This window comes from Pan paniscus, chromosome 15 (genome assembly GCF_029289425.2).
Source record: "Pan paniscus chromosome 15, NHGRI_mPanPan1-v2.0_pri, whole genome shotgun sequence".
Classification (NCBI taxonomy): domain Eukaryota; kingdom Metazoa; phylum Chordata; class Mammalia; order Primates; family Hominidae; genus Pan; species Pan paniscus.
The window spans coordinates 56,535,643-56,563,640 of NC_073264.2; the positions used below are offsets into that span (position 1 = coordinate 56,535,643).

The window sequence follows — 27,998 nt, forward strand, 5'->3', positions numbered from 1 at the left end:
AGGAGTCATTTTGAATAAGAATTTTTCTTCGTTTCTTAGGTTACTTACACAGAGTCGCCCTTTAATAAGTAACGTACTTGGAACATCTACAATTAAACGTAGAAGAATCCAGCTGTTTCTGTGCTGGGCTTATGGACATATTCAAACCAGAATAAAGTGAGATGCTGAATGATATGCTCAGGCTTTTTTAAAACCTTTTAGAATAGGATAGATGTTTTCAAATGCTTCATAGATCTCAGAACGTTCTTTGGCACCTATAAAGAAATCCAGGTTTATATAATTTTTAATATAAAAATACCAACATTTACTTAAACACTAAAATTTCATTGTATTGTCTCCAATTACTTTTAATATGACATCTCTTTAGCTGTACCTGAGAAATGGCATTTATTCCAGGTAAATAATTTGGCAACTACAGCCATATTTCCACAAGACAGAAACCTTAGAGCAGAGTTTTCTAGAACGTCTCTGTGGGTGTCATCTTTGCTCACACAGTGCTCAGTATGAAATGTGGAATGTTATCTCTACATGTGCCATGAATATGGCCTCAGAGTAATTTCATCAGCTACTGCGGGCACTTAGCTACCAGCAAAAGGAACTTCTTTTGATCCACGTCCTCTCTAGTTAACATCTTGATTCCCTAATATTGATAACAGATGGAGACAAATGAGCTTTAAATTTGTTTTAAATTTTAGTTTAAAATTTTAAATTTAAAAGAGTTTTAAATTTTAGTGCATGGGAAGGGATTATTAGAGGGGAAAATTGTACTACTGTCACTCGTAAAGTCTTAGGTTTCAAGAAATTGTAAATCATAACTGCTGTAGGAATTACAGGGATAAAAACATGAATCAAACACAGTCTCCACCATTGAGAAGTATTAGTCCCTACTCATCTCTCACCAACAACCAAACACCACCACTACCTCCACCTTCCAAATTATGCAGGCACGTTGTGCTAAGGGTCATGTACTTGTACTACTTATATTTATATGGAGCTTCAGCTAATCAGGACACTAATCAGTTAATCTGATATTTTGTGGGCTGGAGGCAAGGAAGGAAGAAAGGAGGATAATGAAAGGACTGTAACAACTGCTAGCATGAAGAGAAATGGAAAATAGCTTTAGTTGATAAAGACTCTTAAGAACTATAAAGTACATTGCTGATAGGAACAAAAAATGGCTCAGCTACTGTGGAAACTAGTTCGGTGGTTAAGTTAAAGAATTACTACGTGACCCAACAATTTCACGCCTTGGTAAATACACCCCAAATTGAAAACAGGTACTCAAAAAAATACTACGCACTTTCATTGCAGCACTATTCACAATTGCCAAAAGGTGGAAACAGCTTAAATGCCCATCAATGGATGGATAACAATTTATAGTGTAGGCGGGGCGTGGTGGCTCACACCTGTAATCCCAGCACTTTGGGAGGCCCAGGCAGGTGGATCACCTGAGGTCAGGAGTTCAAGACCAGCCTGGCCAACACGGCGAAACCCCCGTCTCTACTAAAAATACAAAAGAAAATTAGGCGTGGCGGTGGGCTTCTGTAATCCTAGCTATTTGGGAGGCTGAGGCAGGAGAATTGCTTGAATTTGGGAGGTGGGGGTTGCAATGAGCAGAGTTCGCACCATTACACTCCAGCCTGGGCGACACAGCGAGACTCTGTCTCAAAATAAAAAAATGTATGGTGTGTATATACAATAGAATATTAGTCATAAACAGAAATGAAGTACACATGCTACAACATATAGCATGTTTCTTAGGCTCATCTAAGTGAAAAGCCAGACATGAAAAGTCACATGTTATAAGATTCTATGTATAAGAAGTATCCAGAAGAGTTAAATCCATGGAGACAGAATTCAGATTGGTAGTTGCCAGGGGAAATGGGGAGAGGGGAATGGGGGGAATGGTTTAATGATATCAGGTTTATATTTTGGAGCAATAGAAATGTTTTAGAACTAGGTAGAGCTGGTGGTATATTCACAATACACAACCAGCTACTAAATGCCACTGAACTGTTCACTTTAAAATGGTTAAATTTGTTATGTGCGTTCACCTTAAATATTAAACAATCAGGGATGAAGTCCTTATAAGCTTAATTTTTTAAGAAATAAGGGCCGGCATGGTGGCTCACACCTGTAATTCCAGCACTTTGGGAGGCCAAGGTGGGAGGATCCCTTGAGCCCAGGAGTTTGAGACCAGCCCGGGTAACATAGGGAGACCCTGTCTCCATAAAAATAAAGGAAAAAAATAAAAAGAGAAAAAATAAAGAGAAGAAAAGAAAAGTTATTTATTCATTGCCAAAAAGTTTACTATCTGTAGGTCTTCACCTTCAAAGATTTGCGGTGGGGAGGAGAGTGAGTTACTGACACACATAAGAGAAACTGGTTCTTTGGGGTAGAAAAAGCCACAAGTTTCAGCAGATTTTTAGTTCCAGCTCTAAAATTTTGGTTTCTACAAAACCAATCTCTTTAGAAACTAAACAGTGAGTTGGTGAAGAAGCAAGAACCACTGCCTCTGGTTTGATGGACTTTTTGGGCTTCTAGCTGCATTCATCTTGAACAACCTTGTTAGCAGACAATGAAGCATAATAGGTACAGCAAACACACACATGCCCCTCTCCCAAAATCCCCAAAACCAAGGTTCTTCTTTTCATATTTAATTGAGGAACAGTGTCCAGGTCCAGTATTTTGGACAGCCATGAACTTCACTTATTTTCCATAACACTTTTATATTAAAAAATCCTAACTAGGAGGTGGTATAGCTCAGGAGTAGAGCATTGGACTTCAGACCGAAAATCATAACTAAGAGCATTGCATTCAAGCTCAAGGAGTATACCATCTGGAGGCCCCTGGGGGGCGCCCTTTCCCAAGAGGGAATGGACATTTGAGGGATCATTATATCATAGAGAAACGATTTTAGACATAGGAGGACTTTAGGGAAATTAGTACAATTTCTTCATTTCATAAAGGCATAAGAAACAGATGTTACCTGAACCATACAGCAGCAGCTGTGGGAGAAGAGTGCGTGTAACCGGTGTTCCTTCCTTTACACCAAAAGTCAACAAATCAACATTGCCAGTATTTGTAACAGGTTGTTAAAATGAGGGGATTTGGTCAATTTAGTCAAACATTTCCTCACTAAAATATTGCCATCAAAAGTTTAAGGGAACCTAAATTGGCTCCATGGTCCTATTAATAATCAATAATCAAAAACCCCAATTTGTAATACCAGGCTCCAATTAGATGACCCTTGCCTTAAAAAAAAAAAAAAAAAAAGTCTCACTCGGTCACCCAGGCTGGAGTGCTGTGGCACCATCTCAGCTCACTGCAACCTCTGCCTCCTGGGTTTGGGTTCAAGTGATTCTCATGCCTCAGCCTCCCAAGTAGCTGGGATTATAGGCAAGCACCACCATGCCTGGCTAATTTTTTCTATTTTCAGTAGAGATGGGGTCTCGCTATGTTGCCCAGGCTGGTCTCAAACTCTTGGACTCAAGTGATCTGCCCACCTTGGCCTCCCAAAGTGCTGGGATATGAACCTTGCCTTTTAAGCAAAACTTACCATTCCTTTTCTTCAGGCTGTAATTTCTGGGAAATAAATACCATTCCTAACCTCGGTGACTAAGGTGAAAATTGTGTGGCCTGGTGCACTAGAGAAAGGACTGGCTTTGAGATCAAACAATATGGGCTTAAGTGCCAGCTCTACCTCTAACTAGCTTTAAAATAACAGGAAAATAAATTACTTAACCACTTTCAGTTTTCTTACTTGTAAAATAAGGACAATAAACCTTCTTGTAGAGTTGTAATAAAGGATGTGAGCTAAGGTTTGTAGAAAGTTGGGACATTTTATAAAATCTAAGCCATTTTATTGCCCTAGAGGAATATACTTCCAGCTTAGGGACATTGGCATGGCTAGTCCAAGTACACATGGCTTATCATTTCATTCTGATAAGCCAGCAACATGTAATTTGTTTATGTCTGTCTCCCTCAGCAGGGCTGGATTCCTGCCAGATGGGGAGTATATTAGATTCACCTTTGTCCCCAGCCCCCAGCACATTACAAGTACTTGGTAGGCACCCAAAATTTATTAAATATCTGTAATTTGTCGATAAGGTTTGTAAGTTCATCCCTACCCCTTAGTCAGCTCCAAATATCAACCTCCAATACTACGTGGATTTTCCAGTTCTGTTCTTACATCAAGTCATAACTGCACATATTTTCCCGAGTGATGCCACAGTCGTGTGTGTATAAGTCAAAACCTTACAAGTTTGTAAAAATAGCATTGCACAGCTCAAGTTATTCATTTTATGACATATACCAATTTACTATTAGTTGGGGGTACTGTTAACAATTGGGAGGCACATCCTGTCGTGTCTCTGGCCCACTCACTAACAAGTCTTGGCATTTTTCTGCTGCCCTCTGACCTACTCATTTCTGAGAAGCACAGATGTTGAGCTGATTAAGGGTGACCCTCAGCAACAATGACACAACTTCTTAGTTCTTTATGCTAGAGGGAAATAAATAAATAAGCGTTTTCCTGAAGCATCTTTGTTTTCATATTCCTATCATCAGGGCAAGGCATCACAGCAAAATTCCAGTCTTTGTCAATGATAGAGAAAAAACCAGGAGAGTGTGTTTTCACTAAGATAATAATAGTTCAACAGTGCCAGGCACTGGTTTTCTGCTTCCTTACAACACTTAGGTAGATTCTATGGTCACTTGCATTTTGCATATATGGAAACCAAGTCGCAGAACTTAAACTCACCAAGGCCACACAGTCAATAAATGGCAGATTATGATTAAAACTGGACAACTCTCCAGTCCATCCTTTTAGCCACTACACCTGCTGACCCTCACTGCTAAGAGAATCTCCAGTCCATCCTTTTAGCCGCCACACCTGCTGACCCTCACTGCTAAGAGAATCTTAATCATTCTTTCAGCTGACAAGGAGAATTAAGTTGCCCAGGAGACCACACAGGTGTTATTGTAGACTTGCAAATTGCTGTGGGACAGGGTGAGCCCAGTGGGCTCTGGAGCCTGGTTCCTCACATGCCTGTTGCCCTGCGGCACACACAGCTGCTTGATATCGTCAAGTTTACTAAGCCGTTCCATTTTACAGGTGAGGAAACTTGGGTATAAAGTACAACTCACAGAGTTAACCAGACCCCACATGAAAGTCCTTATGAAGCAGTGTCTGTCATATGAGTGCCCAATATGTTAACTCTGATGATTATGCCTGATCTTAGAAGTGGAAGTTGACATATTTGCTGTTTGTTATACCCCATTCCAGCAGAACCTAGCTATGCTATCAATTTTATTGTGGTTTAAGAAAAAAACATGGGCCCTAAATGTCACACCAGCCACAGAAAACAAGCACAGATCCAGAACAGTGTAAGCTGGGCCCAGGTCCTGTTGCTTTCTGCTCAGGACCATGACAGTAGAACAGCAGGGCCTCTTTGTTTTCAGCTTACTTGACTATAATTAAGACGTTCAGAAGTAACCTTAGACATGGTGGCTGTAGCTTTGGCAACTCAGGGGAGTAAGACCATTTTATATGGATAAATTATTTTCAAAGACCTGCAAATGGCATGATACAATGGTTTCAAATTGCCACACATCTGTACTATGGGCATTGGCATTCTACAGTTCCCAACTAGGCAAGAGCTGGAATTCATTATTTTCTACAGTCAGACTCAAAGTTCATTTGTAATTGCAACACTTTACATTTTCTAGGCAAGTTATTTACCATTATTGAGATACTGCTTTCAGAACAACTCTGTAGAGTACCCAGTTGTGCCATGCTGCACTAGGCCACACATGAGCTTCCCCAAGCTTCAGTTTAGGGAGAAGCCTGAAAGGAGACCGCCTTGGTTCCTTTCCTGAGGTGTTCACCTGAAATTAGGCCCTTAAGGTTTTTTTTGTTTGTTTGTTTGTTTTGAGACAGACTCTTGCTCTGTTACCCAGGCTAGAGTGCAGTGGCACGATCTCGGCTCACTGCAACTTCCGCCTCCCAGGTTCAAGCGATTCTCCTGCCTCAGCCTCCTAAGTAGCTGGGATTACAGGCACGCACCACAATGCCCGGCTAATTTTTGTAATTTAAGTAGAGACAGGGTCTTGCCATGTTGGCCAGGCTGGTCTTGAACTCAGCCTCCCAAAGTGCTGGGATTACAGGCGTGAGCACAACGCCTAGCCAGGCCCTTAAGTTTTTAATCCATTTGCGGGTGAAAAGAGTCTAGAGACACAGGATTAAGTAATAAGGAACATTTGTCTCTAAGGCTGAGGCAAAAATAACCTAAACCGCGTAGCTCTAGGCTAAATAGTTTAAGACAGTATAGCATAAACAGGTAAAACGCCAAGAGATAATTATTTATCATTTCAGTAGTAAGTCATGGATTAACTTTTACTTCACAGTATAAGCAGAATTTGGATTTCAGTTAATGTATTTAATCCTCACCTCCAGAAAAGTCCATGTCTTGCAAGAAATTTAAATTTGCCTATTCTGTATACTTAGAAATTTTAAGGGAAGTGTACTGTATAGTCTTCAGTATTTAGTAACAATCCTTTACTTCTGTGATTTGAAACTTCTGGCAAATGTGTAAATGAAAGCTTTTTAAAAGAAATTTGGGGGTTGGGTGCGGTGGCTCACTCCTGTAATCCCAGCACTTTGGGTGGCCGAGGCGGGTGGATCACGAGGTCAGGAGATCGAGACCACCCTGGCCAACATGGTGAAACCCCGTCTCTACTAAAAATACAAAAAAAATTAGCCGGGCATAGTGGCAGGTGCCTGTAGTCCCAGCTACTGGGGAGGCTGAGGCAGGAGAATGGCGTGAACCCGGGAGGCGGAGGTTGCAGTGAGCCGAGATCGCGCCACTGCACTCCAGCCTGGGCAAAAGAGCGAGAATCTGTCTCAAAAAAAAAAAAAAAAAAAAAAAAAGAAAAAAGAAAAAAGAAATTTGGGGTAGGTGGGAAAGCTGATCTGAATTAAGGGCATTTAAAGAAATCTATAATAGGAACTTTGCCTGTACTTGGCAATTTGCACTTTTAATAAGATTTATTTGTAATGATACATGGCACTTATGAAAGTTTCCTTCCAAAGGACTTGAAAGTGTGTTTCCCTAAGTAGGGTATGTATTTGCCTCTGATATCTACACTATTCAATTTTATTGGCAGGCTTTTCTCACTTCCTCTAGGACATGTAGAGGTAAACTTTATGTCAGTCACTAGGGGGTCTTAATTACTCCAGACTCTAAATTAGTGCCATCTGAGGAATTATAGTTTTGCTGCATTCAAAACGTTCTTGGATTCCAAACAAGCTTTCCCCACTTTGTTTTTAATTTTTTAATTAAGATGAAGTCTCGCTCTGTCACCCAGGCTGGAGTGCAGTGGCGCGAACTTGGCTCACTGCCGCCTCTGCCTCCCAGGTTCAAGTGATGATTCTCCTGCCTCAGCCTCCCAAGTAGCTGGGGTCACAGGTGCCTGCCACCATGCCCAGCTAATTTTGTATTTTTAGTAGAGATGGGGTTTCACCATGTTGGCAAGGCTGGTCTTGAATTCCTGGCCTCATGTGATCTGCTTGCCTCAATTTCCCAAAGTGCTGGGATTACAGGCGTGAGCCACCGTACCCAGAAACTTTCCCCTCTTTGAAGACACATTATTTCTTAGAGAAAAGCAAACTACAAAACTCAGAGTTATAAAAGAACACTTAAAACAGACATGTCATTCTGCTGGATGCTGAGTTATGACTTAATCAACTTTTCTGAATTCAGGTAATATAAAAGTCTCAATTTTTTTAGATGAGGCAAGATTTTATAAAATTCTAGTTTGGAGGAATATACATTTAAGAGAGGCTAAGAAATATAAAAATTAATGAGGGGAAATTGGCCTTATTAGATATACCATGCGTATTAAAGCTACAATAAGATAAAGGCAATAGGATTATAATAGGATAAACCTAGAGCAAAGGCAGAACCGAAGAACAGCCACATATGTAAAAGAAAGGTCAAAAGGAGTCATCCAAAATTAATGAGAAGATATGTAGCGTTAAGTTGGTTGGCTAGCTATTTAGGACTGGGGCAGGGAGATCAGTTTGGCTCAGGCCACATAAACTTGGCATTCATTATGGTAGAGGAGAGTGAAATGTATAAAAAGACAAAAGTAGACTACGCGATCTCAGCTCACTGCAACCTCCACCTCCCAGGTTCAAGCGATTCTCCTGCCTCAGCCTCCTGAGTAGCTGGGATTACAGGCGCTTGCCACTATGCCCAGCTAATTTTTTTTTTGTATTTTTAGTAGAGACGGGGTTTCACCATGTTGGCCAGGCTCATCTTGAACTCCTGACCTCATGATTCGCCTGCCTCGGCCTCCCGAAGTGCTAGGATTACAGGCGTGAGCCACCGTGCCCGGTCATAAACTAGCAACTTTCTGTAGGTGGGGCACAGTGGCTCACACCTGTAGTCCCAGCACTTTGGGAGGCCAAGGCAGGTAGATCACTTGAGGCCAGGGGTTCGAGACCAGCCTAGCCAATATGGCAAAACTCCATCTCTTCGAAAAATACAAAACATTAGCTGGGCATGGTGGCATGTGCCTGTAGTCTCAGCTACTCAGGAGGCTGAGGCAGGAGAATCACTTGAACGCGGGAGGTGGAGGTTGCAGTGAGCTGAGATCGCGCCGCCATAGTCCAGCCTGGGCAACAGAGTGAGACTCTGTCTCAAAAACAAAAACAAACAAACAAACAACAATATATATAGGAACCTTCTGTAGAATGACATAGAAAAGAGTCTGAACCATTCCCTCAAGTAGTTTTAAAAAGTGCTATTTATGCAAAAATTATTTTTAAAAAAGCCAACAGGAAAAATAACAAATATAGCAAAGAATAATTTATCTTTCATAGTATTATAGTAAACTCAAATCCTGAGAAAATACAAGCTAAGTAGACAAAAGGATAAGTTATGTTATGTACATATTATTTACAAGAGACAAAATGCTATTTATTGGATGTGTTGAAAAGTGGTCGATTTCTGTCTCTGATTACCAGTGGGGTTAAAGTAGTGAGATAATTTTTACATATACAGTTAAAGTTTTCTTTGGTACCATTTTGTTTGGAATGCTGCCAAGCATTTGGTAAAAGATATTTAGATACATTGCATGTAAGACCATGTGACACAGAACTATGTCATATATCCCTTTAAAACAATTGGGTGATTTGTTCTAAGAACAAAATGGACATAGCCTTAAATGAAAGTCCCATTTCTGAGTGTCCACACTAATATCATAATTGTCTACAGGTAAAAGCAGCCAAATGTCTGCCCTTCATAAGTAGCAAACAAAGAAGGAACATTTACCTATCTATCAATGGGACAATACGTTTGATTCAATAACATGTTAGAATGGGTTCAGGAAAGGTAGGTCTGCTGGCTAAAGCCATCCTGCTGCCTGATTTTGTTAGCCTATGAGCTAAGAATGGTTTTTATGTTTTTCAGCAGTTGGGGAAAAAATATTACATGACACACATAAATTATGTCACGATATGAAATTCACATTTCAGAGCCCATTCCTTTATATAATGTAACATTCAGAGCTGCTTTCACACTACGATGGCAGTGCTCAGTAATTGTGACAGACCCTGTGGCTCACAAACTTAAAATATTTAGTATTTGGCCCTTTCCGGAAAAGGGTTTGTTAACCCCTGTGTTAGGACCTTGTGTGGCCATTAAAAGCCTTTATGAAGAGTTTGTAACAGTAAGTTTAAGCCATATATGTTATCATGGATAATTTTGTAAAAAAATCAGGATGTAAAGATGAAATACTTAATAAAATGACATAAAAACATGAAAAAAATATTGTTTTAGGTACTGGGACCTATGGGTGATGTTATTCCTTTCTTATTTTTCATTCCAGGTATTCTGTATAACAAGAATTACTTTACCATGGTGAACAAAGGTATTTAAAAGAATAAGCAAAGCACATGCATAGCGATTACATTTTATGAGTCAGAAAATAATCTTAGCACTTACCTGTCAACACAACTTTTCCAGATACAAAGATAAGCAACACAATTCGTGGTTTTACCATTCTATAAATAAGACCAGGAAACAGTTCAGGCTCGTAACTGTTAAGATGTAAAAGGAAAATGTTAAAAATAGCACTATTCAGCTCCTTTCCCATAACATGTAAGGCCCAGTATATTAAAGTGCATATTAAAGCAGTTGTAAATAAGTTAGCTATTTTATCAAAAACTTTTTAACTATCTTGATGAAGAGTCTTGAGTGTCCTAGGTAATATCTTATGGAAGTTAGGAACATAATTAATTTTGGGTCATAACACAAGTGCAAGCTATCCTGGATGGTTATTAGAAATCAAGGTAACTTAGGGCATCTGATTTAGTGTATTGAGAGCTTGTTGGTTAAACATCCTCTATCTTTTCAAAAAAGTCTGTTAATAAGAATACATAATCATGTTTTTCTGGATTTCCAAATTCTCCAATAATAAACATATTTTGTATGATTTTATAAACTGCTGAAGTTAACATTTTTAGCAGATAGAACCTAAAAATATTTCTAGGCCACTGCTATTTGTATTTGAACAGGTGCTATATAAATAAAGAAAATCCAATTATCCCGAGTTTTTACAATTCAGGATTTGTTGCTATAAATAGTAACTCATATTTACTACTAAATATAAGCTGGCCACTCCATGGAGCGAAAGATGATAGCACTTAAGAACTTCTTCTCCACACTCCAGCCTGGAGAGGAGGGCAGATTCTTAGAAAGGCTTGAGGAACCTACCAAAAAGAAGTCAGGAAGTGAGAGGAGGTGAATAAAACTATTCTCAAAGCAGTGGCTAATGGACAAGAAATATAAGAAAAAAAGACATGCAAGCAATGGAACACTAGCATCTTTGCACTTAAAGGGTGAATCCAGACTGCATGGAAAAGCTCCATTCAGTTCAGCAATGAACAAGACCCAAAACAACAGCAGATGTGGAACCTTTTACTGGCTCCAGAAAGGCGCATCTTGAAGTGAGTCTTGCCCATCTCAAGTATAGGAGGTCATTGTGGGTGGAACTGTCTTCGGGAACATCACTCTGTCTTACTGCAGGGAGCCTGTCAAGACTTTCTTCCACTAACCACTTCCCAACACTGGGGAGACCATGATACTAGGGGGAGCCCTGAAAACCCCTCCAGGACTATGAGATCCAGGCCAAGAAAATGAAGGCTGGAGACACAAAAAGAAGATTTCCATTTGATCTTCCAGCTGAATTTTAAGACTTAGAAAAGAGAAAACAAAAACTTTGGTATGTAAATGATATTGAACTGCATTTAGCTTTTAGAACCATGGTTTTAAGATTACCAGTATAATGTGCTCCCAATTAGGAATATACTTCATTTTATTTATTCTCTGCCTCATTCCAAAAGAAGGCTGAGGCAGAGAAAGAGAGTGGTTTAGGTTAGGGATGGAGAACATTTCACAAAGATTGAGAATATCGAACACCTGCCAATTTCTTGGCCAACCCAACTTTGACCCATCCTTCAAGTCTCATTTTAAATGTTACTTCCCCAAGAAAATCTTCCTTGATCTCTACCCACCCCCAATTACATTAAAGACCCTGCTTTATGGTCTCATAGCCCCTGAAGGGCCTTACCTTCACAGTCACCATGTTTCATTACTGTCATTGACTTGTCCATCTTTTCTTTTAGACAGTGATCTCTATGTGGGCAAGGGACTATAGCTATATTGCTTGCCATTATCATCCTAGCATCTGCTACATGGTAGTCACCTAGATCTTATTCATATAGCAAGTATTTATATCAGGATACCTTTGAATTAAAAATTAAAGAGGGGGCCGGGTGCGGTGGCTCACGCCTGTAATCCTAGTACTTGGGAAGTCGAGGTGGGTGGATCGCCTGAGGTCAGGAGTTCAGGACCAGCCTGGCCAATATGGTAAAACCTCGTCTTTACTAAAAATACAAAAATTAGCCGGGTGTGGTGGTGGGTGCCTATAATACCAGCTACTCAGGAGGCTGAGGCAGGAGAATCACTTGAACCCTGGGGGGTGGAGGTTGCAGTGAGCTGAAATCATGCCACTTCACTCCAGCCTGGGCAAAAGAGCAAAACTCCATCTCAAAAAAAAAAAATAAATAAATAAATAAATAAAATAAAGAGGGAAAAATTCTCATTGACAACCGTGGAAATGATTATGTCATAGAAAGATTACCAGAGAAAGTGCCTGGTAACAAAAGGAGATACTTGTATTATTAAATGTTGACATACAAATTTGCAGAACCTGGGGAACTGAATGACCTTAGGGGTTTAACACAAGGCAAATTTGGCCTGATAATTATAACTGATTATGTGGCATGGTTCCCCACAGAGCTACAGACAATTAGAGAGGACTCATGTTAAAAATTCAAATCTTCTAAGAGGTGTTTTTAATGTTCCCAGTGTCAAGAATACACACTCTGGAGTTGTAATCCATAACCTGAGGCTGACAGCCGAATGGAGAGGATGAGGGGGAGGCAAGAATGAGACTAGAAATAGAAAGTTGTGGGAATACAAAGCAAGCTTCCTGGCCAGATTAAAAAAAGAAAAGAAAAGAAAAGAAAAGAAAAGATGACTGAGATCATAAAACCGTCCCAGGAGGAAGATAGAACAGGGATGGGCCCACTCCGTCTGATGTATTCTCACTGCGCCTTACTGGCAACCCTTCCAGAAGCTGGTAGTAATAACAAGGGGCACCTATTCTAGACTTAGATCTGCTCTGCAAGGAAGACGCTGGTGAAAAAGAAATGAATGGACACTTGGGAAGAACCACACACATCATTTTCGAGCCCTGAATGGCCAGAAGGGAATGCTAAGTCTAATGTAGACACAACCTTAGAGTTCGGGCAGAGCTCTTGCAGATGTACACTAAGCCGATTCAGAGAAAGATAGGCTGGAGGCTCGTGACTTGAGAGTCTGGAAGATAAGACAACTTAAGCACTGGGAGACTCTTAGAAACAGGCTTTATTAGGAAATCTGCAAATTATGCCAAGATTGAAGGAAGAAAGATACCTAAAGAGGCAACATGTCTTACATGGGGGAATGGGAGGACTTTATAGGGAGCTCAGATTTTTAAAAAATGGGGTATATTTTAGGCATTCAATAGCATACAGTGAAAAAACTGAAGAAAAAAGAAAACATAATCAAGAGAAAAATAAACATGTCAAAAGAAAAATAAGCATATCATAAAAGCTGAATCTCAGAATGAATGAAAATATTTTAGAAGAAAAAGGAATTTTTAAATTCCATTCAGATCATATCTGAAAGGAAAGCTAACAAATGTTAGGGAAAGCACAGCAATATGATCTCTATCTACTCTATTGACGGGATAATCATTCGATGGCCAAGAGAAGATAAGGCGTTGGAATGAAAGAACTTCAGTTCCAGCTTGGCCAAGAGAATTTAAGAGCATCTGTGATTAACCCAGGCCAAGTGCCCTAGCCCAGGTGTATATCTTGGTGAGTCAAGGGGTTTGGTGTCCATGAGTCACCCTCCATCCCTGCTCTCTGAGGGCCTGGGATGGGAGAGCCACCAAAACGGCTGGGGGCGGGGGAGGAGCACTAGCTGTTGAGACGGGAAGTTTGAAGTCACGAAGGCTAGAGATATTCCCTAGGAAAAGGAATATACTACAGGCAACATTGTGTTGGGGGCTGCAGCTATACACACACACACACACACACACACACACACACACACACACACACACACACAAATAGGGGACAAACTAGTTAGGATTGCTTTTTTTTTTTTTTTTCAGACGGAGTGTGGCTGTGGCCCGGGCTGGAGTACAGTGGCGCGATCTCTCACTGCAAGCTCCGCCTCCCGGGTTCACGCCATTCTCCTGCCTCAGCCTCCCAGGATTGCTTTCATAGAACGTGCTACAGCCATTCTTTTTTCCTCTTCTCCCCAATCCATTCTCCCCTCACCAGCTGTCAAGCCCCTTCCTACTGGCCTAGTCCATTTCACATGCCTTATCTTTTTTTTTTTTGAGACGGAGTCTTGCTCTGTCACCCAGGCTGGAGTCCAGTGGCGCGATGTCGGCTCACTGCAAGCTCCGCCTCCCGGGTTCTGGCCATTCTTCTGCCTCAGCCTCCCGAGTAGCTGGGACTACAGGCGCCCGCTGCCACGCCCGGCTAATTTTTTGTATTTTTAGTAGAGACAGGGTTTCACCGTGTTAGCCAGGATGGTCTCGATCTCCTGACCTCGTGATCCGCCTGCCTCGGCCTCCCAACACATGCCTTATCTTGCCAGTGTCATTGCCAAGCTACGTTTGTATGCTTATAAATCTGTAGATTAGTGGATCTCAATGTGTGGGCCTCTGACCAGTAGCACTGTCATCACCTCTGAGCTTTTTAGAAACACAAATTCTAGCAAAATCTCTGGTGAAGAAACCCAGCCAGAGATGTGTGCTTTAATAAGCTAAGTGATTGCTAAGCAATGTAAGTTTAAGAACCATGGTTTCAAAAGACTGGGCACATGTGGTAACCTATGAGAACTCAGGCATGGCATCTTAATCTTTTCACTATTGTGTCCCTTGCCTTTTTTTTTTTAATCACAATTTCTCTGAAAGATACTTTACGTAAGCAACCCATAATGTAACTTAAATATCTTGGTAAATTCAAAGTTCAAGCTATATAACCGTCATACCTACTGAACTGCTGATGGGTTAGCACCAAACCTTCCAGCCTGATGGGAAATCTCACATCACAGCTTCCAACCATGTTCTGAATTTTAAAATCGAGGAATCTGGCAGGGAACCCAAGCTTCTGCACCACACGAGCATATTTTCTTGCTGCAAGTCGAGACTGCTCTTCACTGGGGAGGGGCAAATATGTTTAAAGATGTCTTAATCGCTACATCCTCTAAACTACTGGTGGTGTATTGGATTGTTACCATTTGTACCACGTTTATCTTTCAATGTATACTATGAAGCTGTAGGCTTTGTGAGGAGGACTTACTTCCCATACTTTGGTCCCTAGCACCTTATAAAAGGTCTTGTAAAATTGTACAGCTGTTGAACAGAATCATAAATTTTTGTCTTCATTTGTCACCTTTCATATATGAAGTACTTTTACTTTTACTTGGGTGTTATTTGCTAAAACTATTCCAAGGATTCGCAAAGTGTGTGCCCAGACCAGCAGCTTCACCTGGGAACTTGTTAGAAATGCAAAGTCCCAGGTTCCACCTCAGACATGCAGAAACTCTGGGGGTGGGGCTGAGCAATCTGTCTTTTAACAAGCCCTCTAGGTAACTGTGCTGCTCACTGCAGTTTGGGAACCATTCATCCAGTCTCAAAGTATGTCCCATTTAGAAGAGAACAATGGCTGGGCACGGTGGCTCACGCCCGTAATCCCAGCACTTTGGGAGGCTGAGGCAGGCAGCTCACCTGAGGACAGTAGCTCGAGACCGGCCTGGCCAACATGATGAAACGCTGTCTCTACTAAAAATACAAAAAAATTAGCTGGACATGGTGGCGGGCACCTGTAATCCCAGCTACTCAGGAGGCTGAGGCAGGAGAATCACTTGAACCTGGGAGGCAGAGGTTGCAGTGAGCTGAGATCGCGCCATTGCACTCCAGCCTGGGCAACAAGAGTGAAACTCCATCTCAAAAAAAAAAAAAAAAAAAAAAGAAAACAACAAGAAAAAATAAGGACACATGCATACAAAAAAAAATCGCATATAAGGAGGTAAGATATGTGCTGATTGAGTGGCACAGACAAGGTATCAGTTCTTGAGTCTTTATTGGACACACTGTCCAAAACAACCACATGAAAGTACCTCAAAACCCCCCTTGTTTTGTTCGGCTTTCTCACCCAATCTTCAATTCAATTCAAACTCAACACAAGAAGGACAGGAATTTGTCCTACTCTGTGGCTATGTCCTTTAAGTGTCTGTCCTGCTGCACCCCTAAATTCATAGCAGAGCCTGTGGAGTCCTGAGAGGTGAGGCTTCATTTCTCCTTAGGTATTTTTCAACTGTTAGTGACAAAACAAAACAGTAGGTAGCAACACCTGCAGGGTGAATCAGGTGAATTCCATCCCCCTCATGGGTTTGGCCCTATTTTTAGGCTGTAAATCAGAAACACCTGAAAGAAAAGCCAGTTTGAACTTGTTTGCCTGGACCAAAGCAAGTGTTTGATTCTCTTATCCAGATCCTTCACCAACACTGCCCCCTCTTGGGTATTCGTTACTACATACATGTATCACCTCATTTAATGTTGATTCTCCTCACCCACTTTAAAAAAAAAAAAAAAAAAAAAAAGAGATTGGGTTTTTGCTCTGTTACCCAGGCTGGAGTGCAGTGGCATGATCATAGCTCACTGCAGCCTTGAACTTCTGGGCTTAAGTGATCCTCCTGCCTCAGCCTCCTAAGTAGCCTGCAGGGGCATGCACCACCACACCTGCCTAAATTTTTATAGAGACAGGGTCTTGCTGTCTTGCCCAGGCTGGGCTCAAACTCCAGGACTCAAGTGACCCTCCCAACCTCAGCCTCGCCAAGTACTGAGGTTATAGGTGTGAGCCACTGCACATGGCCATCTGTTGATCTGGTATCTACTCACTAGATTGACTACAGCTGCACAGCACTGCCCTTGGCTGTCTTCACCCACTTCTCACTCTTGAAATGTCCTTAGCAAGGCCATGTCCCCAGGTTAGCAGTGAAATAAACTGTTTCCATTTTGAACTACATTTTGCCTAACTAATCTATTACATTTCCCGTAATGTAAATAAGTTCAAATTTGTTCAAGTTTGCATAGTCCTGTAGTTTCTTGGGATATCAGCTGTGATATTCTAAGGACACAGAAGTTTCTATTGAAACAACTAATAGTTGAAAGTCTATATACATGTTCATTGTACAAACATTAGAAAGTAGTTTAAAAATCTTAAAATCTCACCCATACTGGTGTTAATTACCTAAATTTGATCTTCTGCACTTTTCCTACACAAACACAGGTATCCCTCATACTCTTGCTGTGACAACAAAAGAGAATAGGTTTGGATAAAATGTGGAGATAATACTGGCACCTCTTATTAACTAAATTCTCACAACTCACTATCCAAAACTTCAAAACCAAATATATTTGGATAACAAGTATCTCTTATTATCTGAACTCATTATCCAAGCTTTCACTATCAGATTTTAGGAATAAATTCAGATAAGAAAAGACACTCATGAATGTGTGTAATATGTGTAACATGAGCATATTTTACAATGAAAGTTGGATAACAAACACCATTTAGCTGCTTACTTCTCCCTCTGCAATCCAACTTAATACAATGTGACCATCCTTTCAGCTCAGTATGTGTACTATATGGCTAATACAATTTTACTTTATGACTTCAAATTGAAATCCTATTATTAATTAGGTTTTCCCTGTTCTATTGCTGAAATGAACATTGTTACAGACATCTTGCACAACTGTCCAATAATCACTTTAAAATGGAGATTCCTGGGATCAACATAAGAGAAAGTCCAGCAATGTACTCAGACACATGTGAAGAACTTAATATGTAAAAGCAGGTTGGGGGAAATGTAGTAACAATGGATCCTTCAATAAATGTATCTGAGTACCGACTGATCATTTGGGAAAAATAATTATCTTACATTGAAACAAAATTCTAGATCTGCTCTGTCCAATTAATATAAATTCAGTCCCTCAGTTGTATTAGCTGTATTTCAAGTGCTCAGTAGCCACATCTGACTAGTGGCTATATCATTGCATTAAACAGTGCAGATATAGAACATTTCCATCTAGAGAAAGCTCTAAGTGAATCAAAATACCAGCTACCCTTTTCCTATCACAAAGCAGGACCTGAAAAAGACCAAAAAATATATGAAAGTCAATATTTGTATAATACTGTGCACAAATGCCTTAAGGGCAAAGCCAAATGTAGAAAACAAAGAAAAAAATGGGATAAAATGAGTATACCCTTCAAAATTTGTGTTTTTTAAAAAACCCACCATAGGCCAGATGTAGTAGCTCACGCCTGTAATCCCAGCACTTTGGGAGGCCAAGGTGGGAGGACTACTTGAGCCCAGGAGTTCGAGACCAGCCTGGGCAATATGGGGAAACCCCCGTCTCTACAAAAAAAAAAAAAAAAAAAAAAATTAGCCAGGCCTGGTGGTGCATGCCTGTGGTCCCAGCTACTTAAGAGGCCGAGCTGGAAGGATGGCTCCAGCCCGGGAGGTGGAGGTTGCAGTGAGCCCAGATCACACCACTGCACTCCATCCTGGATAACACAGTGAGACCGTGTCTCAGAAAAAAAAAAAAACAACAAATAAACAAACAACAAAAAAAACACACAAAAAAAACACCATAAAATACCATAAACAGTAATCTGAGAAAAAATATTTACAGTATAAAATGGTGAAAATAGTTAACAAAACAAAAACAAAAGATAAATCTCTCCATAGATAATTGAGCAAATGACATAGAAATTTCTGCACTTCTAATAAGTTATTTAATCTCACTAGTAAATCAAAGAAATGTAAAACAATGTAACTTTTTGCCAATCAATTTAGCAAATATAAAAAGAATATCGACACCCAGTGTCCATAGGATAAAATGAACACTTAGTATATTTATAGAGCGAGAAATTGGCACAACTTTTCAGGAGGAGAATTTGCTTCTTATCTTTTAACACCTACAGGGGAAAACAGGCTCTGCCACTACAGAGTTATGGTGAAAGAATACCCATCAACACAGGGCTTCCTCTGCGTGAGATCCAGGAGAGATGAGATTTTTAAGGGATGCCTCCTGAGCTAATGCAAGCTAATGCTCAAGGAACGTCTAATTGAGCTCCTTTAAAAAGTTCTATCCATTTATCTGCAATGAGGAAAATCCACAATAACTACTTCCCCAGACTTATAACACACTTCATCATTACTGTAACTTAAAAAAAATTCACCTTAGAAACAAGTTGTAGCAGCGCAGTTAAGTCCCCTCGGTTTAATAGGGGAAACTGTAAAATGGGGATATGTCAGTATTTTATTATTTTTTTAATAGAGACAGGGTCTTGCTCTGTAACCCAGACTGGAGTGCAGTGGTATGATCATAGCTCATTGCAGCCTCAAACTCATGGGCTCAAGTGATCCTCCCACCTCAGCTTCCCAAGTAGCTAGGACTAGAGGCATGCACCACCACATCCAGCTACTTTTTAGATTTCTTTTTTTTTTTTTTTTTAACAGAGATGGAGTCTCACTATGTTGCCCAGGCTGGTCTCAAACTCCTGGGCTCAAGCGATCCTCCTGCTTAGGCCTCCCAAAGTGCTGGGATTACAGATGTGAGCCACCGTGCCTGGCCCAAGTCAGTATTTATAGGAGTGTTTTTAACCCAAAATGTGGCATTTCATTGAATAAAGTCTTCAGCAAAGAAAGGCATTTTGTTTCTACTATGTGCTTTAGCACATTAATTCTATGCTTCCTTGTTTTACATACTAAATTGTTTCTCTGGTACGGGTGGAGGGATGATTCCTCGTACCTTTTGGCTCCCGTGCAGACCATCTTCCCAGAGCTAAATATAAGGGCTGTTGTCCTGGGCTCTCGGATCCTCATTATGACAGCAGCAAACCTCTATACCCAGAAACCAAAAGAGAATTAGCCTCTGCTAGGAGTTAACATTATCCCAGTTGAAAAGCCGAGCTGAATATGAAAATCTCAAACAGATTGGATGGGAAAACTAAATGTCTGGGTCTTTTCTCCCTACATTAAGGTTAACAAAAATAATGATGATTCTAAAATGTACTTATTAACAGGTAAAAATAATATCAGTAACTCTTAAATTTGAATGCCTGTTATGTTTCAGTTCCTATTTATTCTCATGATAGGATGAACTTGTGTTTATTATCCTCATTTAGTGCTCAGGGAAAACAAGTAGCAATATAACCTCCAATATTACACAGGAAGTGGTAAAGTTAAGATTCAAAACCCAAACTAATCAGATTATCTGCTTTTTACTTTGACACACTTCCTTTTTCTTTTGAAGAATCTTTTGGGAAAAAAATAAGTATGTTAAAGGCTCACCAAGACTTCAGAATGTACTGAAAAGTGACCAAAATGCAGAAGAGTCTGTATGATAGGCATGCTAAAGATGAATGACAGAAAGTTGATGTCAAGGTTCTTGCCTCTTATAGTTCTCAAAGTGTCATTCAAGACCAGCAGCATCAGCAAGCCCTGCAGGTGAGGCTGACACTTGTGAGGGTAGGGAACCTCTGGCCTGCCACATGGACGTGTCATCAAATGGCCTGCTCCTACACAGATAGTCTCTTCACCCCAACTCCTCTCCCCGGTTAAGCTAGGAAGGAAACTGGGGTGGGTGCTAGCTTAAGGGCCAAGCCAGAATTTCTCTGGGTGTCAAGCACAAGTTCAGAGAGATCCTATACACTCATCCCCAGCCCTGCCCACCCCTACCCCTCGTCCAAAATGAGAGGTGTGCTGAGGATGGTGGACAATAAAAGTTGCCTAAAATGCTGATTGTTCAATAAAGTGATCACAGCTGCAGCCGTGAGGATCTTAGCTCGTCTTTGTGTCTGTCCTCACCATTGTCAGCTGTATGAAATATCAAAAGGAAAGCTTTATTGTGTTCGGGTAACATCGAGGTAACATTTAAATTCAGATGTCAGCAACAATACTAGGGCAACAGCAAAAACAAATAATAGTTGATGCCTGCAAGGTCTCTGGGTTCCTACGAATGTGACCTTTTTTCATCTAATTCCATAAATCCTCCATCACCTAAGCCAGTGAACTTTTTCCCAGTAGGAAGCAGGTCTTACTCATCTTTGTACTCCTAAGTACAGAGCCTGGCAAATCGTTAAAAGTTGATAGGATTGACAAATCCAATTACCCTAGGTAAACAAGCCATTGAAAACAGGATGCCTGGCCTTGGCAGGATACAAGAAAGAATAGATTTTATTAAACTTTGAGGAGGACCGAAAAAAAAAATCCCTGAATCTTACATTAGTAAATAGGAGCTTGAACTTTATACTTTAAGCAGTTTAGCCTTCTCAGACAAGAGGAATTGTAATGGAAAGATACATAAGTGTCAGGTAGCTGAGACAACATTTGGCAAAAATTATTTCCAGAAATTTGATGGCATTTTAAGAAAGTTAGCATCCCAATAGTCAGGTGAAATTTTTTTTTTTTTTTTTTTGGAGACGGAGTCTTGCTGTTACCCAGGCTGGAATGTAATGGCATGATCTTGGCTCACTGCAACCTCTGCCTCCTGGGTTCAAGTGATTCTCCTGCCTCAACCTCCTGAGTAGCTGGGATTACAGGCACCCGCCACAACATCCAGCTAATTTTTGTATTTTTAGTAGAGACGGGGTTTCATCATGTTGGTCAGGCTGGTCTCAAACTCCTGACCTCGTGATCCACCTGCCTCGGCCTCCCAAAGTGCTGGGATTACAGGAGTGAGCCACCGTGCCCAGCCTAGGTGAAAAATTATAATCATACTAAAAAATATTTTTGAATGACAAGGGAGAGAGCTTATCTTTAAGGAACTGCTCAATTACTGCTTTATTCAGCATAAAGAATGAGATTATTTTTTATAACTCAAAACAGATATTAACCCTGAGTTGCCAAAAGCTTTTTCAGTAACAATTTTTTAAGAAAAAACAGAGGAATTAGTCAATATCATGATCATATTAAGAAAAGTAAATCTAAAGAGAAGCTAATTATTGAAAGGAATACTGAGAAATGTTACCTTTGGGTTATATTCTGCATTTTTTGCATGCAAAGCTATTTTCTTCAGATCCAACTTACAGGCCAGGTTTACAGTGGAAACTATATTCCTGAAGAAATAAGTCAGTTTAGAAACTTATATCAGATATAAAGAGTAAAAAAAAAAAAAAAGACAAGACAACTTATTTTCTCATTTCTTAGGTTATACCTTAGCAATTTCCTAGGGGGAGAATTATTCCAAATGTGAAATACAAGACATGATTCCTAGTAAAGTGTAAAATCCCAAAGTGAAGTGCTAAAGAGCCTTTCCTAAAATTTCATGACTAGCTGCTAAAATTAAGTTTTAGATCTTTTTTCAAAACAATGCCTCAAAATAGAAATTACAATTCTGAATCAATTTGCAAATCAAACTCAATTTTACATCTTTATATCCTTGGTGTTTATCCAACCCTACCCACAATTTTCAGCAACTTCAGTGCTGTAGTATAAACAATACAATCCTTCAAGAATGCAGCTATTAATCTTTAAGTCCCCTCCGCCCACCTTGGAGGATCAAGAATTAGTGCTTCGCCTTACAGATAATCAAACTGTCTAAAGCCACAATCCATTTAGAACTGATAAAACAAAGAATTATGAAATCTGAAATTCTCTTCCCTACTATTATCCTGAAATTAGTTGTCATCGCATTCAGGAATATAAAATGTGTACCCAATGTGCTCAATTAAAACAAAAATAAAAACTTACTGTAGTTGAGGTACAATTCCACAACATTCTGAAATAGGGGTCATTGGTGTCATGGGAGTTATGGATGCCAGAGACAAGGAGTCGGAGTTTGGTTTCTCAGGAGAGGGCTGGACTGAGTCAGTATCACCAGGGTGCAGCTGTGAATGGGAATTTGACAAACTGCTGCTGTTTAAGCCCAGCCCAACGTCCTGTTCGCTGGGTGATGGCAACCTACTTTGTGGACTTTGGCTTTCAGAATTTTCTTCAGTTTCGTGTTTGCTAATGACAGGCTGGTCTTTATTTTCCTGGGTAACTTCATCTGGTAGGAAGCTAAGATCCACAGATGAGAAATCACCAGATGTTTCTTTGACTTCAGGGTTCGAATTAAATGCAGTATCTGGATTGGATGCATTCAGTATGTACATATCATAAGGTGCAACTGGGCTGAACAGGGGAGACCTGGGTGGGGCAAGGCCATCCTAGGCAGTTCCCAAAACAGACAGACAAAAACACAACAGACAGAACAGCATGTTACACAAAAGGGATGTCACTATGGCAGGCAGGCAGGCAATGTATTCAGTGTAAGAGGCAGTTCAAGATTGCTTGTATTCATGCACTGCTTTTTTCTAGAAAATGCCATTAAGATTCTACTACAGGCCAGATGTGGTAGCTCACGCCTGTAATCCCAGCACTTTGGAAGGCTGAGGCAGGCGGATGGCTGGAGGCTAGGAGTTTTGAGACTAGCCTGGCCAATGTGGTGAAACCACGTCTCTACTAAAAATGCAAAAATTAGCAGAGCATGGTAGTGCCTGCCTGTAATCCCAGCTACTGGGGAGGCTGAGGCATGAGAATCTCTTGAACCTGGGAGGCAGAGGTTGCAGTGAGTCGAGATCATGCTACTGCACTCCAGCCTGGGTATCAGAGCGAGACTCCATCTAAAAAAAGATTCTATTACAGTTACAGCACACTTAATGGAAACAGAAAAGAATATTTTAAAAAGCAGAAAAAGCATTCTTCATAAACTATCTTAGCTACTTTGGTTAGATCTCTAGTAAGTTGCCACTCTCTAAGTCCAATTTTGCAATAGAAGCAATTGAGCAACCATGCTCTAAATTGTTGTATACTTTGAAGAGAACAGATATACTGTATTATTTAAGTTAATTATAAACTTTAGTTGACTTTACTTTGAAATAATTTTGAGTTTTAAATGTAAATAGAATAAATGAAGGAAGTTTAAGATATAGTTGAATGCTAATCAAGACTCACTAAAGACCCATGGTTATTCCTTCTAGGCAAAGGCGTAATAAGAATTCTTGTAATGTTCTAGTTAGAAGAATTTACACTAGGAAAAAAGTTATTGAAACTTAAATGGTAAGAATAGTGTAAATCAATGTATTTTCAGTCCAGGGAAGGCTGCTCAACTACCATTATCCAGCAACGGAGAGAATGATGTGTGCACCTGAGGAAAGCAACTAATGTAAAATTCATGGGCTTTATTACGGGAAAAAATCGATTAGCTTGATAAATGCATTACCACCTGCTTCACTCAAGTTACGGGCCTGGACTCCAGATTTTGAGCACTGCTTGCAGGAGAAACTCAAAAAGATCTTATTTCTTTTCTGACCACTGAAGGGTCAGGAATGCACCGTGTTGCATCTTCTCAGTGACAATGCTACCTCCGCTAATGCACGTCTGACTGGAGCCTATTGGAGTGTTCTGTTACTACAAGTCCAGCAGGTGGCAGACGTGACTAATTGTTTAAAGAAAGCACTTAGAATTAAAAACAAAATCAAGCTATCCTCTTGAAATAAGATTTTTGACCTCTATTTCATTTTGAATACATGATACGCTCCCATCTTTCCCCACCGTCAACCCACAGAGTGGCCTAAGAAAAGTGAGATGGGGACAATGGGCCCCAATTCCACTGCAGGGTTTCCTTGGTCTCACCTGTCCCAGATGTAAAGGGTTTCCTCGGGCAATTTACGCTAAAGCACCAAAGCTGCAACAGTCAGTGTCTCCCTTCCCCTTCCCCATCATGGCATTTTATCAGGGAACAAAGCTACACGTACACAAGAATGTAAGGCAATGGCGAGGATTTGAAGGAGGATGTTTTATGGTAATGGAAACTTGACCGGCTCCCTGCAGGGTCTGCCTGTAGTGACTCTCCTCAGAACATGTCTGTGTAGCACGTTCACTGCATCCTTGGCTTCAGAATCTTTAGTCATTTTTGTTAAACTGTATCCACTTACCTTTCTCAGAACCTTTCCTGTCTGGGCTCTTCTTTGCTGTGTTAAATGCTAGGGAAAGTCACCATTTCTACTTCAGTGCTGATCATTGTCTTTATAAAAAAATTCTCCCACCAAAAAAAAAAAAAAATAAAATAAGTTGCTCTCTTGCCTTTTTTTTTTTTGAGACGGAGTCTCACTCTGTCGCCCAGGCTGGAGTGCAGTGGCACCATCTCGGCTCACTGCAACCTCTTCCTCCTGGATGCAAGCAATTCTCCTGCCTCAGCCTCCCGAGTAGCTGGGACTACAGGCTCCTGCCACCACGCCCAGCTAATTTTTGTATTTTTTAGCACAGGCGAAGTTTCGCCATGTTGGCCAGGCTGGTCTTGAACAACTGACCTCAAATGAGCCACGTGCCTCGGCCTCCCAAAGTGCTGGGATTACAGGCGTGAGCCACCTCACCCTGCCCAATGCTAAGGATTTTTAAGTCTTAAGAGTAATTAACTTTAAAAAAAAAAAAAAAAAGCCACAGGTGTTTCTAGTTGACATTTGGCAAACCCTGCAACCACTAGCTCCACCAGAGACTTGACTTCTCGAGGGAGGCCTAGTACTGGCATCCATGCTGCAGGGGACAGGGGATCTCTGTTTCCCCTGTCAAAGCAGAAACCCGTGGGAACCTGAAGTCACTACAGCTAGCACGATGCACTCTCTGTGCGTGTCCTTTAGAACCGGGCGGGGGGCCAGGAGCGGTGGCTCACGCCTGAAATCCCAGCACTTCGGGAGGTCAAGGTGGGTGGGATGACTTGAGGTCAAGAGTTCAACACCAGCCTGGGGAGAAAAGCAAACCCCCCCGCCCCCCGTCTCTACTAAAAAATACAAAAATTAGCCGGGCATGGTGGCTCACGCCTGTAATCCCAGCACTTTGGGAGGCCGAGGCGGGTGGATCACGAGGTCAGGAGATCGAGACCATCCTGGCTAACACGGTGAAACACTGTCTCTACTAAAAATACAAAAAAATTAGCCAGGCGTAGTGGCGGGCTCCTGTAGTCCCAGCTACTCGGGAGGCTGAGGTAGGAGAATGGCGTGAACCTGGGAGGCAGAGCTTGCAGTGAGCCGAGATGGCGCCACTGCACTCCAGCCTGGGTGACAGAGCGAGACTCCGTCTTAAAAAAAAAAAAAAAAAAAAAAAAAATTAGCCAGGTGTGGTGCGTGTGCCTGTAATCCCAGCTACACGGGAGGCTGAGGCACGAGAATCGCTTGAACCCAGGAGGCGGAGGTTGCAGTGAGCTGAGATCGCGCCACTGCACTCCAGCCTGGGCGAGACTCCATCTCAGAGAAAAATCAATCAATCAATCAATCAATCAATCAAAAACCAGAACAACCTGGGAAGGGCCATGTAATCTGGTAACTGAGTGAACGGTTCTGGATTCGTGCTAGATGAAGTTCGAGCTCTGTTTGGCAACCTTGGTCTAATTATTTCACTTTTCGAAGCTTCTAACCTTCAACTTAACGACTTGGGAAACCAAGCCCGCCTCTTATGGTCGCTATGAGTTTTAAGAGGAACGAAGGCAAAGCCCTTGGCACAGGACCGGGCGGGACTTGGGTCCTGACTCTGGGACAGTGGCGGCAGCCTCACCTGAGCGGCGCACTGGTCCAGGTAGAGCTCCAGGTAGGCCTCCTCCTGCTCCATGGACGGTAATCCCACTGTTGGGGGTGGGGGCGGGTAAGAGGGTAAGCGCGGAGCGAGCAGCCTCGGAACCCGCTCTGGCCAGGGCGCAGAGGCCATTTATGAGCCTGGGGGCAGCGAGGCGGGGCGGCCCTCGGCCCAGGTTCCTGCAGAGGGCGCGAGAGAAGCGTTGGGCGATGGGCTTGGAGCGGGATGCGGAACCCAGCTACCGGCCCATGGGCGCTGGGAAGCGGAGATGGGCTAGGGGTGGGCCGGAGAGGGGCGTCTCGCCTGGGGGCAGTCACCCCACTCTGCCCGCAGCTGGGAAGGGCCTGGGCCTGCAGATTTGATTTCCTTCGATACTCGCAATGTGGTCTTTGCTCCCAGGAGAGAAATTCTCGGTGCAAGTGCATGGAAAGTGAGAAAAAAAAAAAGGGATTTTTTGTTGTTGTTGTTGAGATGGAATCCCACTCTTTCGCCCAGTGCCATCTTGGCTCACTGCAACCTCCGCCTCCCGGGTTCAAGCTATTCTCCTGCCTCAGCCTCCCAAGTAGCTGTGATTACAGGTGCGCATCACCATGACCTGCTAATTCTTGTATTTTTAGTAGAGACTAGTTTCACCTTGTTGGTCAGGCTGGTCTGAAACTCCTGACCTCAGGTGATCCACCCGCCTCGGCCTCCCAAAGTGCTGGGATTACAGGCATGAGCCACTGCACCCAGCCGTTTTTTTAAGAAACTTAAATACTAGGTTTCCACCCTGTCGCCAAGGCTGGAGTGCGGTGACAGGCGACCATAGCTCACTGCAGCCTCGACCTCAGCTCACTGCAGCCTCGACCTCCTGGACTCAAGCTCCTGCCTCAGCCTCCCTAGCAGTTGGAATTACAGGCGGGTGCCACCACGCCTGGCTAATTTTATTTTTATAATTTTTATTTTTAGTAGTGACAAGGTCTCGGTATGTTACCTAGGCTGGTCCTGGACTCTTGGTCTCAAGCCATCCTCCTGCCTCAGACTCCCAAAATGCTGGGATTACAGGCATGAGCCACTGCATTCCGCCAGTGGTGTTTTTTTTCTCTTGAGCAGAGTGAGTGGAATGAGTCACCTTACCTAGTCAGGTGTAGTATTTTTACATTATCATTACTTCTCACCATCAAATCCCACGTGGTTTTTCTCCAGTCACTGAGCGTTCCGTCTAAACCCACATACAAAACAGTGTGTTGCTGCACAGTTAGGGTGGAGGAAATCTCACGAAAATAACGCAAAACATTCAGAGAGGGTTTCTCTTTCCTGAAATCATTATTTTAATTTTCAGTGCCTGCATAAGAGCTTAACTGTGTAGAACAATTTTATAAACATAATTGATACCTTTTTTCTTTTTTTTTTCTGAGACAGAGTCTGCTCTGTCACCCAGGCTGGAGTGCAGATCTTGGCTCACTGCAACCTCCGCCTCCCAGGTTCCAGCAATTCTTGTGCCTCAGTCTCCCGAGTAGCTGGGATTACAGGTGCCTGCCACCATGCCCAGCTAATTTTTGTATTTTTAGTAGAGACGAGTTTTCACCTTGTTGGCCAGGCTGGTCTCAATCTCCTGGCCTCAGGTGATCCACCTGCCTTGGCCTCCCAAAGTGCTGGAATGACAGGCACGAGCCACCGTGCCTGGCCTATAATTGACACTTTTTA

General features: G+C 41.8%; 1 protein-coding gene across 1 annotated transcript; it reads right to left on the bottom strand.

Annotated features, from left to right (window-relative positions):
• Positions 1-8: 8 nt before the first annotated feature.
• On the bottom strand, positions 9-27,998 carry TBPL2 (TATA-box binding protein like 2). Its single transcript, XM_003831679.5, has 7 exons — positions 26,295-27,998; positions 22,455-22,912; positions 21,733-21,820; positions 19,513-19,604; positions 14,682-14,849; positions 10,011-10,105; positions 9-254 (listed from the first exon to the last, which is right to left on the bottom strand). The coding sequence occupies exons 1-7, from the start codon at positions 26,442-26,444 to the stop codon at positions 178-180; spliced, it is 1,128 nt and encodes a 375-aa protein (XP_003831727.2). The 5' UTR covers positions 26,445-27,998; the 3' UTR covers positions 9-177.

Coding starts and splice junctions, on each gene's coding strand:
- TBPL2 (XM_003831679.5), bottom strand. CDS start 26,444: ATGGCCTCTGCGCCCTGGCCAGAGCGGGTTCCGAGGCTGCTCGCTCCG. Junction 21,821..22,454: donor GGAATTGTACCTCAACTACA/GTAAGTTTTTAT, acceptor TTATTTCTTCAG/GAATATAGTTTCCACTGTAA. Junction 19,605..21,732: donor ATGCAGAATATAACCCAAAG/GTAACATTTCTC, acceptor TTCTGGGTATAG/AGGTTTGCTGCTGTCATAAT.